This window comes from Pan troglodytes, chromosome 3 (genome assembly GCF_028858775.2).
Source record: "Pan troglodytes isolate AG18354 chromosome 3, NHGRI_mPanTro3-v2.0_pri, whole genome shotgun sequence".
NCBI lineage: Eukaryota > Metazoa > Chordata > Mammalia > Primates > Hominidae > Pan > Pan troglodytes.
In genome coordinates, this window is record NC_072401.2 from 159,019,464 (window position 1) to 159,035,014 (window position 15,551).

A 15,551-nucleotide genomic window follows, 5' to 3' on the forward strand; every position below is an offset into this window, starting at 1 on the left:
ACCTAGCTAACCCTTACTTGACTCAGTTTAGGTCTCAGTCTTTGAAGACCCTTTTCTGTCCTGAGCTCCAAGATATAATGAGCATTATAGATTTTTTATTGCTGTCATAATATTGCCTTTATAATTTGTCTACCTTTCCCATTTCTTATTTCTCTCATCACATGATCTTCATTATTTACTTACTTAAATTCTGGGAACTTCATAAGAAAGGCATCTATTGCGTTTACCATTTTATCCACCTATCAAGTACAGTATTTGAAACATAGTGGCCCCTTAATATATTTTTTGAATGAATGAATAAACTGAAACTCTATATTTTCCAATAAATATTTCTGGTATAGAATGGCTGTCTATAGGGATAACATTAATTAAAAATAATATAATCAAAGCCCTTAAACAATCAAAAATGAAAACTATAATTATTTTTCCATTTTGAACTTGATTTTAAATATATTTTTAAAAATCTTACAAAAGCCTAGCTTTAGCTATGCATTGTAGGGTCACAAACTTTATCTTATTGAGTTAATGATTTAAAATTTTGTTACAAAAAGGTATAATAAATACTATATTAATCTGAATAGCTATTTTCATATCATTATTCTTTATCTTAATTAAAGAACTAAAACTCCCCAGAGTGAACATCCCTTTTTTATTTATAGCCCTGAGTAATTACAGTCCTCATGTTTCCTTCTTTGTTTGTTTCTTTTGCTCTGTATCAGCCAATAGAATCTTACGTTTGAAACATGGGTTTCTTCTGCGAGAACTGCTATCCTTTGCCATCTTCTGCTGAAAGTAGGAGGACACTCAATTTTTACAAATGCTGCATTGCATATTAGTCTTTTAGATGTCCTACATTTTTACAGTCCCAGAGAATCAATAAGAAGGCAGGGAGTGGACTCCACTTTGGTCAAACTACTTCAGTAGGAACTGCAGCACTGACATTTATAACTTAATTTTGATAATAAAGTCAGCTAAAAGTTTGCTCTGCCAGTGATTTAAAAACTGTTAACCAACCACCTAACTAAACTAACAAATGATACAATGGATCACATTTTTTATTTCTTTTATTTTTTATTGTAACTTACAATTCTTGCAGCGGAAGCAATGAAGTTTTACATAATTGCCAAAATTGAACAGCAGAGGGCAGAAAATAGCAAACTCTGTTTCTTGTAGCACACTATTCTAGTCAACTGTAGATCTAGTAGTTTCGAAGTTTTCAAAATTGATTAGTGATCAATTTGAAATACATATTCTTGAAATAGGAAGTTGCTACATGAAAAAATAGAGCCGTGTACATTCACAAAATAAATTTCAGTATTTTTCCATGTATTTGTATAAAGAACCATTTACTGTAGTCAATTTAAATTTATTACCCTTATATTGACAGGATTCTGTGCTTGAAACATACATGCTATTAAAACATTATAAGAAATTTGAAAAAGTCTCATGAGTGATAATATTAATAAAATTATGCTGATATAGGAAATAAGTTTCCAAATATGTGAAAGGTCTATACATAACTACCTTGTGAACATAGATACATAGAATAGCAGTTGAATTACAAGTAATGCTTGCTAAAATTTTTATTTCCATCTTATATATAAATTGTAATTGGCCACTAGACAGTAATATTTTTCTTGAGCTCTTACATATTAGTTACTATACTCTATGATTCAGCAAATTCTTATTTTTACAGCATTTGTTTTTTATAGAATGTAACTCAGTCAATTTTGAGTTCATATCTGCCCTTGACTTTGAAATAGGTTTAGATGAAAATAGTTTGAAAACATTCTTATTTTTTAAAATTCAATTCACCTGAACTCACATTTTAAACATCAAATTTTTTTCATATTGAAGCTTCCTCTCTCTCTGTCCTCGCTCTCTTTAATTCTAAGTTACTTTCTATGAAATTAAAGTTTTCCTGTGGAAACAAGTGAATCGAGAAAAAAAATAACTACAGAGGTATTTTAAATTTTGCTCTGTTCTGTTATTAGTGCTTTTACATTAAAAATTTTAAATAGGGAATAATTTCCAATCATTTTGTATACCTTACATCACAAATAATGATTAAATATGTGTGATTTATTTATTCTTTATGTTGCAATTTTGAATATATGTAAGTTATATCTCATTTTTTATTTTATTGATTTATTGTAATTTTAATTAATTTTATATATTATTTTTATTATTCAATTTTTTAAAGGTTAAATGCATTTTTATTTAGAAGACCTGCTTTATATACAGTGTGGAGTACTTATACTAATAAAATTCTAAGGCATAAAATTAAGAGATATTTTAGTCTATAGTTTATAAGCTTAATAATAGATTACAGCTATTCTCACTTCATGGTTTAGGACTACATCAAAAAGAGGGAAAGGTTATAATTAGAAATGACAGCAATATAGGATCCAAGAGCCATAGAAGCCACTTTGCTTATCATCATTTTTAAAATGGGGAAATTGAGGCCAATGTGATTAAGAAGCAAGCATAAGATAATCCAGTCAGCAATGAAGCTGCAAGCACAAGAAGGCAGCCTGATAGACTCATGGCATTTTGGAACACTAGCAGTTCTCTTTTTAGTACTGTAAGCTCCAGTCTCCCTCTTCCTGGAAACAGTTCCTTGTTCTCAATCTTTCTTTATTTGTTTAAAGCACTAAAGACATGCAACTTGGTGGGGCTTTTCTGAGTCCGCAGAGGGAATTGTCAGAGCAGGTTTCCAGGAATGAGCTTGGAAAAAGCACCATGAAGAACATAAATTTCACACGGGAAGTCCAGTCATCCATCTCGCCATCAATTCTCTCCCTTCAAACTTTTAATATCTAACCTCATCTTTCTTTCCCAGTGGCCCGCGTGTTCAGTAGAGCGTGGTGGCTTACTTTCTTTAGGCAGTGATTTTTCGAAACCCAGGGCCAAAACGCGATGGGGAAACAGATTTCTAAGTAAGTCTCTGGGAAAGAATCTGCATCTCTGTGGCATTCCTACACTAGCTTCATCTTCTAATCACTTTCCTCTAATAGCCTTTCCTTAAACCAGAGTCTCTTGCTTTCAATCTGTATAAAGCAAGGGCTTCTAGGAAACCAAGTCTACATGACTCTACAACGGGAGGGATTGCAGTGAAAGCTGCGAGAAAGACCCGTGCGCTCTGTAACTAGGCGAGTCAGCATCACAGCCCAATGGAATATACTCTAAAGATGGGATTTTCATGCAAAATATTTAAAAGATTCCATCTTGATCTCTTGTGCGGCTTAAGCATTTAAAGATATAACTTGGGGTTCTCCCTGGATCCTGGCTACATCCCATGAAGCCCAAGTGCACAATTTTGGAATATTTCCTCCACGGTGCTTTGCTTGCTTGTTTGCATTCGGCTGGGTCAGGTGAGGAGGATGACAGGGCTTCTGTATTGCTAAATGGGTTTTCACAGGAGATGGAAGATAAAAATCAAAATTATTTGTAACGTAAGACAGCAGGGCCTGGTGAGAGGACGCTTCGCCGCCAACAATTAGCAATTCGGCTTCTACACAGCAGCCAGAGATCAGCTTTGCTGCATTTGGTCCAGGTTGGAGCATCTCCGCAGCAGCTGCAACAGCCGCACGAAGGTAGCTCCGGGCGGGGAGCGAGGCGCTGTCCTCGGTGCTGAAAGGCCGAGGCGCGCGGTGGGCGCGACAGCCCCAGAGACCCGAGGTCTCGCGGAGGGACAGCGGCTACGGGCCCCGAGCTGTGCTTTCTCAGCGCCGCGCACGCGACGCGTCCACGGCGGTGCGGGGTGCCGGGCGCCGTGCGGGGGAGGGGGCGCGCGCTCCCGCCTCCTGCCGCGAGTCGCGCACGCGCGCCCGGGACTGCCTGCCCCTCTCTGTGACTTGCCGGTGTGTGTGCGTGTGTGTATGTGTGTGTGTGTGCGCGCGCGCGTGAGTGAGAGAGGAGAGAGGGAGAAGAGAGCGCGAGAGAGGGTGAGTGTGTGTGAGTGCATGGGAGGGTGCTGAATATTCCGAGACACTGGGACCACAGCGGCAGCTCCGCTGAAAACTGCATTCAGCCAGTCCTCCGGACTTCTGGAGCGGGGACAGGGCGCAGGGCATCAGCAGCCACCAGCAGGACCTGGGAAATAGGGATTCTTCTGCCTCCACTTCAGGTTTTAGCAGCTTGGTGCTAAATTGCTGTCTCAAAATGCAGAGGATCTAATTTGCAGAGGAAAACAGCCAAAGAAGGAAGAGGAGGAAAAGGAAAAAAAAAGGGGTATATTGTGGATGCTCTACTTTTCTTGGAAATGCAAAAGATTATGCATATTTCTGTCCTCCTTTCTCCTGTTTTATGGGGACTGATTTTTGGTGTCTCTTCTAACAGCATACAGATAGGTAGGTACCCTTTGTGCTATGCTTTTGAATTGTGCATAATTTGGTGGTAATCTTTGTTCACAGTGTACAAATTAATTCATGTCATGTAGACTTATGTCATACCTTGACTGCATTCCAGATTTAAACTACCTAGAATATACATGTTTTTCTTAGGATGAAGCAAAAGGAAAAGACTATGCCTTTGATACAATAGAAGAAAAGGTCCTCTCATTTCGGATCCCCAAATTTTATTAATTCTGCCTTAGCGACATTTTCCAGTTTGCTCAGATTTTCTTTGGGTCTGAATGCAAAGCTTGTGATTACATGGAAAGGTGAAGGTTTCTGGCCACCTACCTCGCCTTCAGACTCTCATCTGGGTCTTGACCCCTTGGCTACCTTTTGGATATTCCACCCCCGCTGTCCGAGTCCGTAGGTGTGTTTATTCGGCCTATTCGCGTGAATAAGAGACTCTTGGATTGTTGGGCGCTAGCGCGCGCCCCTCCTTTCCCTCCCGGGCACTGACACTGTTCTCTTGCTTGCTGTTTGTTCTTTGCAGGGGGGCTATTTCCTAGGGGCGCCGATCAAGAATACAGTGCATTTCGAGTAGGGATGGTTCAGTTTTCCACTTCGGAGTTCAGACTGACACCCCACATCGACAATTTGGAGGTGGCAAACAGCTTCGCAGTCACTAATGCTTGTAAGTAATGAATATTCATGCCTTTCGGGTGCTGCACGCGGAAGGCCAGCGAGTGTGTGTGTGTGCGTTTCTGGGGTTGTGTGTGTGCGTGTTTCTGTGTGTCAGTGTGTGGGTGTGAATGACTGCACACGCGCGTGCGTGTGACGGTGTAGAGAGAAGGTGGCTGTAATCTCAGGGACCCCCGCTGGCTGGAGAGGGCTGAAGAGAGAGGGAAAGGACGTCAAGAGTGTGCGCATTAGGGAGCCGGGGTGAGGGTTGGAGCCAGGGAGGGCGGCTTTCTTGGGTTCAAGGGGTTTTCGCTCATCTTGAGTGCTTCAGGAGAAGCCCTCCCACCTCGCTCCCCATCGAGCGCCTGTTGGCACCCTGCCCACAGAGAACACGTTGTTCCCCAGGGCGCGCAGTCGGGCTGTTGGACAAATCCCACGAGGGACTGCCGGAGCCCAGTGGCCTCCTGCCCCAGCAGCTGCCGCTGTCGCCCGCTGTCCCCAGTTTAGATCCGCAGCACCGGCTGGGCTCACCCTGCGGCCCTCGCGAGCTCCACGTTCTCCTCTTTGGGACAAGTTGTTGAAATGGTTCCGGAGTTGGGATCGGGGCTGTTACATAACGCCCACCCGAGGGGCGAGGAGCGGGGCTGACGCAGGCTCAGGCCGGCCGGGTGGCGTGGGGGTGGGGCGGGGAGGCGGTGGAAAGGGGGAGCGCTGTCAATTTCTCCTGCTCAGTTGCGCTTCCGCTTAAGTTGGAGGGGGCGAGGCCGCCAGGGGCGCCGCGGTCAGCTTGCCAGCCCGGCGCGCTTTGTTCTCAGGTAGCTGGGCTCCAGCAGAGGCAGCCGGGGAAAAGGACTGGGAAGCCGTGGGATCTGGCCGAGTTTAAAAATCTGGAGAAGTCGCTGATCAGCCATTTTAGTCTTTGCAATGCTCCATATTAGCCCTCTCACTCCGCGCAGTGCTCCGGGACTCGCTGGGAAGCTCTGTGATGGGTTCAGATAAAGTACTAGAAACCAAACAATTAGGGATCTAAAAGGATTGGTGTGGAGGCCAGAGGGCTCCGGTCCCCGCGCTCGCTCCCCCGCGCAGGCGTGGGCAGGCAGTCGCGGCCACTGTGCCTTCCTGCCCTCTTCCCAGCAGCTGCCATCATTTCCTGCCGACTGCCCTGAGGTGATTCTTTCCTGCCCTAATATTCGCAGTCTTTATTTCATAGATAACAATTTGGGGGAGATCTGCGGATGGCTCACTTCCCACTTTGGCTACAGAGCTTGGGGAAAATTACCACAGGAAAAGCCCAACTGCAGTTTTCCCACGTCACACAAACAACTGGTTGCCATCCCTCCTCCCCATTTTAAGCTTTAGTCATATATTCCGTGATTTAGCTTGATTATCATATTGGGCCCATCATCAACTCTTGCAACTACTGTCACCCGGACGAATGAAGAAACAATTTTCTTAGACTGATAGAATAGGGGCATTGTGTGGTAATTTAGGATTTAATTGTTTATAATGGATCTATTTAAGAAGGTTTCACTGCTATATATTTTCTTCAAATATTGGTGCCAAGTAAGAAAAGAAAGAAGGGCGGGTGTGGGGGTACAGAACGAGAGAGAGAAGAGGAGAATTAAAGTGGATTTGCAGCTTTGAAAAACGTCCGTAATAGAATATCTCAGAAAATTTTAGTACATGACATACAAAGAAATCAACTTAATTAAAATTTGAAGACTTCTATATTTGACCTATTTACCTAACAGATTTAGACTATTCATTTGATATCAGTAAGTTCCAATTTTTCCTGAATTACAAGTTTGTCATGCAACTGTTCTGAGTATCTAACTGTGTGTAATTGTATACTTATGTGAAAATGCTTTGAAAAGTAATGACTCCTAAGGAACGGCTGTGGGTATAGGAAGGACATAGGTTTTGAATGTGAAGTGAAAGTATTGACAGCTGTACTTTTTGAAAACAGTCAATGATTGCCAAGTTCACTCATTGGTGAAAATAATGAGAAGAACTTTCTGCAAAAATAACATATGTCCATTGACAAAATGAATATTCCTTGATTTCAACAAATGCTAAACTACTGTATCGGGGCTTTATAAAGATAAAAGACTGTGATTAGGTTATTAGGTTTAGATACTCATTCTCAATATTTTTGAATTTTTAAATAGAAATTTTTCTGAAATAAAATATATAGCCAGAATATGTGTATATATTAAACACATATGTAAATTCATATATTTGCAGGGTGAACACATTCATGTAATCAACATGTGGACTTCTTTTAAAAAATTACCACACAATTTAATTTGTCCATAGTTCTGAGAAGCTGGAATAATCAAGTCTTCATTTGCACAGTTTTTTCCCCTCCTCAGGAAGTGAAGCTAAAATAAATATGTTCACATTTCCAGAGACTAAAATTACCCCTGCATGGATTATTATAGTAGGATAGTAAAACAAATTATTTTCAGGAACTGAACACATTTTAAAGATGACAACATGATAATTCAAAAGCATGACATTTGCAACTCCCATGTTATAAGTAATCTTACTGTTTGCTAAAAAGAACTAGGGAGGTACTGTGACAGAAGAGAGGCTCATTGGATAGAAATTTCTGGAGCTGACATTAACTCATTGACTGGGCAAATCACTTAACATGTTTGTGACTCCGTTTCTTTATTCTCTGAGACATTTCAAAATTTAGAGATTGCAAAATGAAATAGAGAATTTGTATCCTTTTTTTTTTTTTGGTTTTTGTGCTATGGACAATAGAAAATGTAAAATTAGTTTAACTCTTTTGAGACAGAATGAGAGAGAGGGAAAGGGAAAGATGCTTATGTAAACTACAATCACAAAGTCAAGAAATGGATGAAAATCTCCAGTGTTAAATTTGTCAACATGGGTCTTGATCGTTTAAATCCTGCTTAAGATTTTTCTCCAATGCTTATCCTTTGTTTTCTTGCCTTTTTATTCAGGGAAGTCTGTGATTCTTTCCTTTATAAAGTGGAAGCAACAGCATTAAATACATTGACAGCTAAGATCTAAACATCTTTTTCCCATTTCCTCTAGAAATCTCAGGAATTTTGCTATCTAATGACATTATTAGATGATAGGTATCATCTTGCAATGCTCTTGAAATAGCTTGCTCTTCCAATCATAAAAATCCCACAGAGCTAAATTTACGTATTAAAAAAGTGGATTTTTATACCTTAGTAATACAACTTCAAAAGGGAGAAGTTATTAGTTTACTAATTTAATTTTATTCCTGAGACGGAGGAAATTATTTGGAAATGTTGAAGTGGACGTTGATATGAGGATCCAGGGAGATCCACTGAATGGGTTAAGGTTTTACAAAGAAAATGAAGTCATTCTATTCTGAACTGGGTAAAATGATTGTGTGCATCTTACTGAGCTCCCACATCCTTCCCTTTCACAATCACAGTGGGATAATGAAAGTACCTATTTTGTTCCATTTGTTTCCATGGGTACCTGAGGCAGTAAGACAGATTTTCAGTTTCTTTCATTTTTTCTCCTTCATTCCCTTTTTGTTTTCCTCTCTCCCCTCACTCATTTTTTCCTTTCCTCCCTCCCTGTCTTCTTAGCTGAAAAGAGTACTAAGGTTTTTTTTCCTGAAGGTTGTTCAAACGTAAGCCTTCATTATTAAAAATACAAAGCATAAAAGCAGAAAAAATATCTGAGATTAGTATCTGATGTGTTCAGCAGTTGAAACCAGGGATGGGTCCTAGGAATCCAATCATTCATTCAATAAATGTTTAGTGAGTGCCTTCAAGGTGTCAGAGAATAAATGACTGCTTTTTTTCACGTTAACTTTTTTTTTCTTTCTAACCTTTTCCCTCTAGGCTCTTTTGAATAGTTTTCAAAACCTTGTAGGCCTTCATGCCTTTAGTGTGCATTGGTAGCTGTGGTCTTGTCTAGGAACTTTAGTATGAGGATATGAGGGTATTCCAGTAGTTCTTAAACACAAGCAGTTTAATACAGCAACTAAAAAAATCTGCCTTTTTGTGAAAATAGTAACTTTCATATTAATATATATACACCACGTATTGTATGTAGTTAACTAAGAAAATCAATAGCAAATTTTAGGAAAATACTAAGTACTTTTACATGGTAAAAGATTTTAGTAAACTTTGATGCTATGCTAATTGGTAAAGCTTGCCTAAAATAAAACTGTGTAAAAGGGCTATAAACATGAGTACTTGATTCTACAGGGTTTGAAAATTAAAAGTATTAAATATTGAATTATTCTCCAGAACCTTCCCTTTCTATTTCTTTTGAAGACTGAATTTTACAAATAGTTATTAGTCTAGTTAAAGATGATTTAATAGTTTTATGTTTCAATTCCATACAACGAAATAAATTATAAAAATATTAAATTGAACGAAACAGCAAATAAAAATCTACTTTTTCTCCAAGCCAGCAGATGGAGATGTTGGAGAAAATATTGTTGTTTCATAAAACTGTTGCGCACACTGAATGCCTTTTAAAACATTGTAAACAAATTTATTTAGATAAATTGAAAAAAATAAATGACATCTAATTTGAAGAAAATTATTCAAAATGCTGTCTTAAAAATAACTTTCATTGTCTTTTAAAAATAGGTTGCCCTATATTTTATGCTTTAGAAGGTAAAGACTGTTAGAAACAGAATAGATTGTAAATGCTCTTGGAGGAGAGAGAATTCTAAAATTATATTTTTTCAACATTTTTAATCTCGATTCCCCAGCTATCATTTTTGAGCTGTATTTATTATTAAATTTTAGTCACAAATTACTGAGATTTTGTATCTGTGTTCATAAAATTAATTGATGTTTGCTAAGACTTTATTGCACTTGGATGAATGGACTTCTGTGTGTATGTATTTCTAGTTACAATTATAGAGTGTAAATAGTTACAGATTGGCTACACGATCCTGTTTTGTCATGTTTGTTGAGGTATTTACTAACACCTAGAGTTACTGACTTTAATATATGCAAAACTTTCATAAAACTAGACTCAAGTTGGACTTTCTTAAGCAATGATGACAAACCATGAACACGTGTGCCAGGGACACAATACCGTAAAAGCTGGTGTTGTAAATATTCAGTTATATTCAATTGCAGATTTTGAGGAAATGCCTCCTTGTATGTCAGAATAATTAATCTGTTATTGAAGTATTTTCAGTTAAAATTTCATACTTCACTTATCACTGAAGAATTTCAAGAAAATGAGTGCGTATTAAGTAGAAATCAAAGAATGGCATTGGTTGAAACATTCTATTTTGAGATGAGAGAAACTAAGTATTGAAATAAAAATTACCTTATGAAACTATAGAAGCTTAAATTAGTAAAAATTTATTCTTATGCTATGCTATTTCTGTTTGAAAGTCTTGCAAACTTCAGCCTGCTGGCTCAAGAAGGATGGGGTATTTTCATTTCACATCAAGCCTTTAAAGTGCTAGGGACATTGTACTGAGACATTATGACAAGTGGATGCTGATTCATGCCCAGATCTCAAGTTTTCTCATAATCTCTTCCAATAACACTTAGCAAACTTTCAAACTTCTTAGAACCTTGAAAATTTTAAGGAAGGATGAAAAAGAGAGTTGTTTTTGAGTTATTTCAGTATGTTGCTATATAATCAAGTTTTCAGAGAATATGTGTTTTTTCTCTCTTCCTCCTCTTCCCTTTTTATAAAAAAGTCAATAGAAGTACTTAATCTGCAGAGCAAATGCTATTACAAGAAATAAAGTCTAAATTGAGATAGAGAACTGTCCTTTAAACATTTTCTTATGTGAGCAGAGAGTGCATTCATTCAGAGCTAAAATCTTGTATTTGATGTAAATATTTGATTGAAATGTTAATGGCAGCTGGGTAGATTATATTTCCTTTCTTTTTACAGTAGATTGTACTGAAGATACCCCAGATTTCATTAAGTGTTTGCTCTTTTATTATCATAGCAATTTTAAATAAAAATTTCTCAGGTTTTCTCCAAAGATCTACATAATTGCTAAATCTCTTGTATGACTGTGTCTCTTCAGTACAACAGGAAAATAAGTTGCTGAATTCAATGTTAAAATTAGAAAATCACACATGATTTGAAAGTGTTCAAACATCAAAATATCTATCAAATCAGGTTTTACTAGTTTGGAAAAAAAAAGAATGTGATTCTTACAATGCTGTTCCTAAGATGTCTAACACCTATTATTTTTCAGTGCTATTCAATTTAAAAGTATTTTGTCATCTTTGATAATTTTAACTTATAGAATGAAAACATTTAAAAATGAACAAGGAGAATGTAAAATGTGGGCGTTTTGAAGACAGGCCCTTGCTGCTGTTAACTGTGTGTTCTTCACGAAGTCTAGCTCAGTTCCCAGTGCACTGACTCACTTAATAGTTATTTACCTATTCAACACATTTAATTTTACAGTAGATGTTCTTATCATAACATTATAATTTTTAAAGTTAGAATTTTGTATTTGCTATACATATGGATTTCAGAATACACAATTTACTTTGTACCTTCCTTCAATCCTATTTAGACAGAGGTGTATTATATTTTTCACTTTCATCTACAACCTAGATATTGTCAAAGTTATTTTTATCTCTAAAGCTATATTGATGTATGTTAAAATGATATGCTGAATATATGTACAGTATACACGTTGAAGAGGATTTATAAATGCTAACTGTTAGGATGATGCAAAAACCATGTTGCAGCCAGGCTCAGTGGCTCATGCCTGTAATCCCAGCACTTTGGGTGGCCGAGGCAGGTGGATCACCTGAGGTCAGGAGTTCAAGACCAGGCTGGCCAACATGGCAAAATCTTGTCTCTACTAAAAGTACAAGAAGTAGCCGGGCGTGGTGGCACCCATCTGTAGTCCCAGCTACTCAGGAGGCTGAGGCAGTAGGATCGGTTGAACCCATGAGAGAGATGTTGCAGTGAGCCGAGATAGCACCACTGCACTCCAGCCTTGGAGATGGCAAGATTCCATCTCAAAAAAAAAAAAAAAAAAAAAAGAAGGAAAAAAGAATGACCCCCCACCTCCCCCCACCAAAAAAAAAAAACCCAAAAGCAAGAACCTTGTTACAAGTGGGTAGAACAGGAGATGCCCTTATGAGGCCCCTGACCGTTCTGGGTTTGCCAAGCTTCAATTTTGGTTTTAGATGTTCCAAAAATGTGTCCTTGAATGGACACAGAATTGTTTTAGTAACTCCCTCCCTGCCCCCAACCAGGATATTTTATACTACAATTTTCTATATCAATTCCTTTAATTAATTTTAAAAATGTACAGAATCACAAAAGTATTATTTTTACGTTTTAGATGGTATCTAGGAAGAGAAGTTTCTGGACATAGTTTCTCTTTGTGGACCAATTGCTCTGTTTGCATTAATTTGTGCAATTATTTTGTATGCGTATCCTTATTTTTTCTTTTTAGGGCCTGCAGTTTATGTTTCGGGTTTGTTTTCTAACGATTTTGTTTTGTCTTATTTTCATTCTGTGGATAATTTTCTTGGGTGAAACACCTTGTTATTATATGTTTAATTTTTCACACATTATCATATTACTGGGAAAATCATCCAAAGTGCTTGATACTACTCCAGCCTGGGTGACAGGGCAAAAACTTGTCTCAAAAAAGCACAACAGAGTCTTGAAATTTATTGGTATCTTCAGCTGAATAGAACAAATAAATTTAGGAGATACCAGGTTCCTTATAGAAAGGGAATTGGTGAGTAGCTATCTTCTTAGATTGTTTACATTTTTGTATCCATGTTTCTCAAACAAATGACATATGTAATGTTTATAGTTTTACTATTTGGATTTTTCTCCAGAATTTTACTTCATAATTTTATATATTTATGGTTATGTTAATACTTACATTTTTTCCTGATTGTTTCAGTATTTGAAATATAAACACAAACTGGGTTGAATTGTGAAATGGCCTAAATTTTAGTTCTTCTAAAATACTTTCAATAGGGTATTTTGTTTCTATGAAGTTTATTTTCCCTTCATGTAAAATTGATTTCACATGATAAATACTATGATGTTTACTTGTTATAGTCCTCTAATACTTTCACACTGATGAATTTCAGTGAACCTGAGAAGGTACTCCTGCAATGTAAATATTTTTAGTCTAATCTTCCTAAGTACCCAACTTACTGATAGAAATGACTGAAATGTGTTTATATAAACTAAGTATATTCTATGCTTGTTAAAGCATAGTAGAATATTACCTGATTCTTTATCCCTACAAGAATAGAATATGACCTAAATTAATAATGTCTAACTTCAGCATAAATTTAATGGAAACTCAAGTTAAATAACTTGATATAAGAAAAGTTTCCTCAGCTCATAAACCCTTTGCAGCTAAAATTCTCTGTATCAAAATACCGTTCTGTGTCAGATTTAGCATTCATTTTACAATTTCTCTAGCATCAGTATTCAAGATATTGCAGTAAGAATATGTCAACAATTTGTTTATGTATATTATTTATTGTGCATGAATAAAAGGATAGAGTGGGCATGTTCAAACAAATAGTTTCAGGGTAAGGGAAAATTTTTTTTTCCTTATTGTAGATTGAAATTACTATATTTCTTAAAAGTGATGGCGGGGAAGCTGTGGAGAAAAAGGGAAAAACTCTAAGAGGCAGCATAACTTGGTGTACTTGGCAGGGCTGTAAGAATTTGCAACTCGAAATTAATTCATTCCTTCCCTCCTTCCTTCTTTCCTTCCTTCCTTCCTTCTTTCCTTCCTTCCTTCCTTCTTCCCTCCCTCCATCCGTCCCTTTCTGCTTCCTTTCTTCCTTTTTTTTTGTTTAAGCATCTCTTTCATTTGATGTTTGCTTAGTTTGCATGTCTGTGGTCAATCTTCTACATTAACCTTGAGCTACTATAGAACAGTGAATTCTTATAATAATTTTAATTTTGTCAAATAATGGAAGCTAGTTATTTCCAGAGGGAGACATGAAAGAAAGGAGGCACTATGCATTTGGTTTTGATTTTTTTTCATTTTATTTTATTTTATTTTATTTTATTTTATTTCTTAGAGAAAGGGTCTCGCTCTGTTCCCCAGGCTGGAGTGCAGTAGAGCTATCACAGCTCGCTTCAGTCTTGAGCTCTTGGGCTCAAGCAATTCTCCTGCCTCAGCCTCCCAAGTAGCTGGGACTACAGGTCCATGCCATCACGCTGAGCTAATTTTATTTTATTTTTTATTTTTATTTTTTATTTTTCTGAGATGGAGTCTCACTCTGTCACCCAGGATAGAGTGTAGTGTTGCAGTCTCGGCCCACTGCAACCTCCGCCTCTGGGTTCAAGCAGTTTTCCTGTGTCAGCCTCCCCAGTAGCTGCGACTACAGGTGCACACCACCACGCCTGGCTAATTTTTTTGTATTTTAGTAGAGATGGGGTTTCACCGTGTTGCCTAGGTCGGTCACGAACTCCTGATCTCAGGCAACCCGCCCACCTCGGCCTCTCAAAGTGCTGGGATTACAGACGTGAGCCACCATGCCTGGTCCCAATTTTATTTTTTATTTTTGCAGACGGGTTATCACTATGTTGATCAGGCTGCTCTTGAACTCCTGGCCTTAAGCGATCCTGTCACCTTGGCCTCCCAAAGCACTGAGATTACAGGCATGAGCAACCATTGTCGGCTAACAATATGCATTTCTCTGAGGCAAAAACACAAATTTAAGGTGCTTTATTATTCTGGGCTGGCAAAAAAGCCATCCTTGAAAATTATGAGGTAAAATACTGACTGAAAAGGTTTGAAAAATTTTATAGGTAAAAATATACAATATGAAATGTATGACTAGACTGTGCATTTTATAGGGAGCATGGAATGTGTCATAGTAAAGTTGTCTGTTGCTTGAGGTAACTGAAATGTAGCAATTCTTGACAATTGCTGACGGGGCTCATCTTAGTAGAACAGAGAAAGGTTTGTCTCTTATTTTATATTATACTGGTATTTTTATATTATATTTTATATTATTTTATATTATACTGGTATTATACTGGTATATTTCTATTTCCTTAACACCTAAGTTGAAGATATTTTTTTAAAAAATTAAAATTAAAATTTAATTAAAATTAATTAAAATTAAAATTAAAAAATTAAAATATTATTAGTGTTTTAAAAATAAAAACATTTTGGATTTAAATTATTTTTCACAATTCTACATGTGTTTAAAAAGTATTAGTATGTCTTGGAAGAATATTTAATAATAATTCTCAAATGACATGTAATATGTTGTCATTGAGGCTAACTATTTAAAAGTTATTCAAAGGACAATTTAAGACTAAAATACGGAACACAGTGAGTAGTTTTATTCTGAAAAATAAGGACCATAACATATGCAATAATTAGTTTGGTCTGTATATTTGAAAATATTGTCATACACACTTTAGTGATGCTAATTTGGAAAATTGAAAACATATTCCTTTAGGGCTTTATGTTAGCTATTATGAATTACATATATTTAAGGGGCTGCCTGTGTTCACTGATCCAGGTAGCACAGAAATAGCTCCCACATTTCTACAGCATGG

The 15,551-nt window shown here is 37.2% G+C and overlaps 1 protein-coding gene across 6 annotated transcripts in view; it reads left to right on the top strand.

Annotated features, from left to right (window-relative positions):
- The first annotated feature begins 3,813 nt into the window (after window positions 1-3,813).
- GRIA2 (glutamate ionotropic receptor AMPA type subunit 2) overlaps window positions 3,814-15,551 on the top strand; it is a 144,261-nt gene continuing 132,523 nt past the window's right edge. For 2 of the 6 annotated variants that reach the window (NM_001184995.4, NM_001184994.4), the window contains 2 exon segments: window positions 3,814-4,352; window positions 4,888-5,028. In NM_001184995.4, coding sequence (NP_001171924.2) covers window positions 4,265-4,352; window positions 4,888-5,028 — 229 coding nt within the window. In that variant the 5' untranslated portion in view covers window positions 3,814-4,264. 6 annotated transcript variants of the gene reach the window in all.